This window comes from Haliotis cracherodii, unplaced genomic scaffold, assembly GCF_022045235.1.
Source record: "Haliotis cracherodii isolate W230 unplaced genomic scaffold, xgHalCrac1.p SCAF_2, whole genome shotgun sequence".
In the NCBI taxonomy this organism is placed as follows: Eukaryota; Metazoa; Mollusca; class Gastropoda; order Lepetellida; family Haliotidae; genus Haliotis; species Haliotis cracherodii.
The window spans coordinates 4,574,547-4,580,546 of NW_027266275.1; the positions used below are offsets into that span (position 1 = coordinate 4,574,547).

Consider the following 6,000-nt stretch of genomic DNA (forward strand, 5'->3'; position numbering starts at 1 on the left):
TTTATTCCCTACAAGACAAACCCTTGGACAAAATGAATATACAAAAGTCATTACATATACATTAACTATAATTTGTGATAGGATGAGGTATGATAACTTTCTCATGCATTAACATTTACATAACATAAAACACATCCCAGCTAACTGCATAACAATATATTACACCTTCCTATAGGTTTCCGGTGTTAAACGTGTTAACTGTTACACTAAACTTACCACAGCAAACTGCATAGCAACTGCTTATACATCCCTGCACATTGCCCGTGTCAAATAACTAACATCATCTACCCTTGGATATAACTCCCATCATACATAAAATCTACCTTCTGCCATGCCACAGGTTATCACATTTATCATCCTAGGGTGTTATTGGGTATAAAGCCTTCTAAATCTTCTTCTTCCAGCCTGGTTTGCAATATTGGTTAAGTGCCATAGCTATGTTTGGACATAAACCAATCACACTGCATTTTTATCCACAGTAACCAATGGGAATTGGCATGGTTTCACAGATGGAGGGGTACATGATCCACATGTAATTGAAACAATGTTGCACTATTCAGACTGTGTTACACAGGTTACACTTCGTCACCATTTTTCATAAATTCCTGATAGGCACTGAAAGATTTTATCTCATACAGCTCTCATGTCTAGGAAAAGAGTGCAAATAAACCAAGAAATTCTATTTTGCATGTCATGGGCTATCATTATTGACTGAGCTCTTCAACAATGACAAAAATGGCAGGCATACTGACACAAGAATTACTCATGTACACAAAGCCTAAACATCTTATCACAAACATAGTGAGGAACCCAAAGGCATATTTCCATTCTTGGAGAGCAACCATATTGTTTAACATTTAGGAGTTCAATTATTCTTAAAACTACAATCAGGTGTAACATCAGGTGTTCAATTACGTTTTATAAAAAAAAATCCCCCTGAAAATCAAATGTTATCATTTCTTGTTTAGGAAACACATTTCCAATTCTTAAAGTCCTGTTCACCAGAATAATCAATGATATAACCACTACATGGGTAAGACATAATGTAAAAATATCGACAGAAAAGTGCATTTGAGCGAAAATGGCAAATACACTTTATGCATGACCTTCACTGTGACTTTGAACTTATACATAGGAAACTCCTTTTCCAGATAAGCTGACCAGCACAGCCCCGACAAGTATGTGTGTAATGATTAACTGAACAGTTGGTGCAATGTCAAATTCCCCACCCGTGCTCCTCCTTACAACTGAGAATTGTATTGCATCACAACCTGACTATTGAGAATTGTATTGCATCACAACCTTACTGTTAGACATTGTATTGTGTCAAAACCTTACTGTTAGACATTGTATTGTGTCACAACCTTACTGTTAGACATTGTATTGTGTCACAACCTTACAATGTGTTATTTGGCAAAGAAGTGCATTGTTACACAAACAGATTTTTAGATTTTCAACGATACACCTTTTCGGTTTTTCAGAAGTGCAGTAATAATATTATCAATATTCTGCAACAAATATGTTGTCTACTAGACAAAAGTCTGTAAACATTTGGAGCGGCAAGGAAACGTCAGGTGTTACAAGGTGATTTCCAAACTGAGACACAAACGTTAATCAACAAATTGGTTCCTACAGAACTAAGTTATGAAATCAGTAAATGTCCACACAAGACCAATGAATAATTAACAAGTCATAATGAAACAAATCAATGAATAATTAACAAGTTATACTGAAACAAATCATTGGATAATTAACAAGTTATACTGAAACAAATTGGTTCCGACAAAACTAAATTGTGAAATCAGTAAATGACCACACAAGATCAATGAATAATTAACAAGTCATACTGAACCACAGTTTTAGGTTTACAGTTACAAAGGCAATACAAGGGGTCGTGTAAGTGGCAGCAGTCCTCTAGATGAGCCAGATTTAAGTCACTGTCAAATGTAACAGGCAGTCTCTGTTCTTGAATCCGGAATAGTGTTGTAAGCTGGCAAGAATTTGGTGTTTTCAGATACGTATCCATTCACACTTACCAAGTAGACAAGATGCAAGTCAAGTTGTAAAAGGGTTCGAATCGCCCTTGTGTCGCGAGGTTCTGTCATTTTTTCTAGTAACGGTCCCATCACAAAACTTCTCAAATGATAAGTCTGTCATGCTCAAGTTTACTCATGGCAGATGACTCTAAATCTCTAAATCACTCACTGCCAAATACTGCTAAAATCTTGCTACAACAGCACTCAACATTTTACAAACGCTTCAATCTCTACTGCCAGATAGATAACACAGTCCTTTGAGTTTGTTTCAGTGTGCCAGTCCTCTAAGTTGACTATTTGCAATTTCATGGTACAGAAATTGTTTAGAATTGTTAGAGCAATTGTACATCACACGTTTTTGAAGAACATGTTTGATAATTGAAAAGATCACATTTAATAATGTGTGTACAACTTGGAATTGTTTACCAAAACACACACTAGCAGACAAAAACATCAAACTTCTGAACCACACAGCTACAATTTTCTCTCCCTACATGCTGATATTTGGCACTACATAATAAGCCTGCATGTGACACATTAATAACAAAGTGGTTCTCATTACTGTTTTTACTGCGGTCCTTGCACACGTGTGGCAGTGACTAATCCCGAAGCCCCACCAGCACAGATGAAGGACTCAGGTTATCTCCTTCCAAACTATTGTTTGAATGAATATAACAAGACTTTAAGAGAAAACAAGACATCCTTTATAATCTGGGGGCATGGGTGGCCCAGTCGTCTAAGGCGCCGCGATTCGCTGTGCAGAGTTGCGTCCCTTGGGCACGCCAGAAACCTATGATTGTGGGTTCGAATCCCGGTTCGCCCCGATTATGTTTCTAGGTTTGTCAGCACCATACCCGTGCTCGTGGGTTTCACGGAAGTGGTAAACGTCTGAGACTGCATCACTTCGGGCTTTCTTCCCACATTAAGCTGACACGCCGTGATATAACTGGAATACTGTAAAAAGCGGAGTAAAACCCAACTCACTCACTCCTTTATAATCTTAGTGTTGGTGTTACTGTGCTGCTGTGTTCGTGTGCACTAGTGTTCATGTGTGCTAGTGTTAGTGTGTGCGTGTTAGTGTGTTCCTCGTCATTACAGTGCTGGAACATTGCTAAAAGCAGCATAAAACAATACTCACTCATTCATTAGGTCAATAAAGTGAACATTTCCTGGAAAAACAAAATTCACGCCATCTCCTTTGTCACTCAATAACATGCCTTTACCTGTCATTGATATTCTTCATGTAATAATCAATCAGGGGCATGCATACATGGGCTTCACAATGAAACATAGTTGTCATGTCTCATCAGACACATGACATGTACCGTATTCGACGTAATAAGCGCCCTGCTCTAATAAGCGCCCACGGCAATATTTGCCAATATATTGGCTAGTGAACAATCCCAATTAGCACCCTTCCGACTGATCAATGTACACAATTCATGTTCATTTATTCGTGTATAATACGCACTCGTGTGTTATATGCACCCTTAATTACGGGCAATTAAATTCTAGAAAAATATATCTGTTGTGTATAATACGCACAGACTTTTCTTGTGATCATTTCAGGCTGTCAGCAGAAACCATAAAATTTACGATCTTTCGACTCTTTCACTAAAACTATATTCTAATAACAGCCCCCTATTTCTAATTTTGAGAGCGCCCTGGGCGCTTATTATGTCAAATACGGTAATTGTTTAGCTAAATGCAAGCAGCTGTTCCTCTGTTTTCAGCAAACATTTTAGTCAGATAGGAATCAGAGAGAATTCCTTTTACTGCAAACTTTCAATCTGTAGGCCATGTTGGCAAGTTGGGTTTAACATGGCTTTGAACTGTGTTTCTGTTCTGTCATGGCGTATCAGCTTAAAGTAGGAAACAGGATTTGACCTCTGAGTGGATCCAAACAAAGCACCACAACTCTAATAGATCAAAGGGTTAACCAGCCAGACTACTGATCACCTTACAAAATACGTATTTGCTGTATTAAGTGCCCTGCTCCAAAAGCACCCACAGACCTACTTCTATTCCAGTCTGTAAGTCCTCTTTGTAAGTGCCCCAGTATAAGGCTGAAACTTAACATGACAGTCCATACTTCTTGTGCATATTGCAGATGATTACCTGAAACATCAGCGTGGTAGTGTCATATAACTGTCTGTCTAGAAACTATTATCTAAAAAGAACTGATATTGTTCACTCCCACTCAATCGCTGAAAAGAAATTTAACTTATTGTGTATGGTTTTAATACGCACCACCATTTGTCAATTTTCTAATAGCCTGGGGCAAATACATTACATGAACAAGCAGACAAATCTTACCTGACTGTGGACAAGGTAGTTTGAGACCCGTACTTGTCGGACTGTAAATCTGAAACACAACAGAGGATAACGTTAATGTTAAATGAGTTACTATTAAAAATATAAATGTTTTGAAAGACAAAATCAATAAAAGACAAATACTTACAATAATCCCAACGAGGTGCACTATGATCACGAGGCTCTGGCAGAATCTCTTGTGACCGAGATATTTTTGGCTTAACACGTTTAGGATCTTTTTTTCGACCTAAACGACTTTTAGAGCTGGCTTTGCTATCCTTACTTGGACCCACATCATTTTGAGTTTTACTTGACTTGACTTGAGACTTTGTGGCATTATCCTTTATTCGTTCTACCTCCTTCCCTGTTTTATTTGACCGTTCTTGAGGATGTGCTTGAAGATTAGCCCTTGTTCGATCCACACTATCTCGACTCCTCTTTAGCAGTTCTTGAGAATGTGATGCACTATCTGATTTTTTACGGAATTCCCCTCGGCTGTGACTTGACCTGTCTTTAGATTTGATAGAGCTGTTCCCAACTCGATGCAAATCATCTCGGCTTTGAGTTGCACGATCGTGCATATATGGCATGGAAACCCTGATCACATCATCACGACTTCGACTTAAGTAAGCATGATCTCTGAGATTCCCATCTCTGTGTCTTCCAACGCGATCTCTGGAGCCAGATCTACGATGTTGTACTGCATCCTCTCCTTTCCACCGTTCTGGAGTGGAATCATTGTAACGCAGAGGCACACGGTCGTACATCTGTGGCGTACGATCTCGAGGTCTGGATCCTCTGTGTTCCGATCTCCGTGACCTCTCACCGGATGTGTAATCATCACTGCTACTTGTATAAGACTGAAGAGCTATAATTTCAGGTCTTCGCAATTTTACATGGTTCATGCTTGGAATCTGATCCGATGTTTGAGACGAGGTGTAATCGTCACTGCTACTGTATGTCTGTGGTAATATACGATGTGTCCGCCGGGACTTATCATTGTACGAAGTTGGTATCCGATCTTTTGCACGAGATGATGTGTAATCATCACTACTGCTGTAGGCTGACGGTAACCTGTCAATAGTCTCATATGAGTGATCTCGGGATCTACTACCCTTTCGAGAATGTACATCCTGATCTCGAGGTTGTGAGTCTTTGTCCCGAGACTTTGATCTGTGTTCACGAAACCTTGGGCTATGGTCTCTATTCTTTGAACCGTGGTCTCGTGATCTGTCTTCCTGGTATCGTCCTCCACTAGCTCTGTTACTCATTATTGAGTACCTCTTGTTTAACAATCCCTTACATTCCAACCTGTTTCACTCCAGTGTCTTGAACAAACACCTGTCTGTGTAATACGGCAGATATCAACCTGCATGATGTGCTGTAAGCATTATGCTTGCAGTGTAAGAATATAGGTATCTCATAGAGCTGGTAACACATGGCACACACCGAATATCATTTCTATTCAAATTGTCAAGGCCATATTGGATAGTTTTATGTTTCATGACCGTATGCAAGCATACATGAAAATCGTGTATCTGAGATATTGATATTTTATGTAGGTCAAAAAGGAATTCCATTAGGAGAGAATTAAACACTAACAGCTTGTTCTCATAATCATAAAAAAATATTTAAAAATAAAAACTACATT

At 38.9% G+C, this 6,000-nt stretch overlaps 1 protein-coding gene across 1 annotated transcript in view; it reads right to left on the minus strand.

Annotated features, from left to right (window-relative positions):
• The window catches only part of LOC139469543 (uncharacterized), a 131,607-nt gene extending 125,925 nt beyond the window's left edge, over positions 1-5,682 (minus strand). The window contains exons 1-2 of the mRNA XM_071251736.1: positions 4,498-5,682; positions 4,353-4,401 (exon numbers count right to left, since the gene is read on the minus strand). Coding sequence (XP_071107837.1) covers positions 4,353-4,401; positions 4,498-5,620 — 1,172 coding nt within the window. The 5' untranslated portion in view covers positions 5,621-5,682. The remainder of the gene's footprint in view (positions 1-4,352; positions 4,402-4,497) is intronic.
• Between the last annotated feature and the right edge of the window lie 318 nt (positions 5,683-6,000).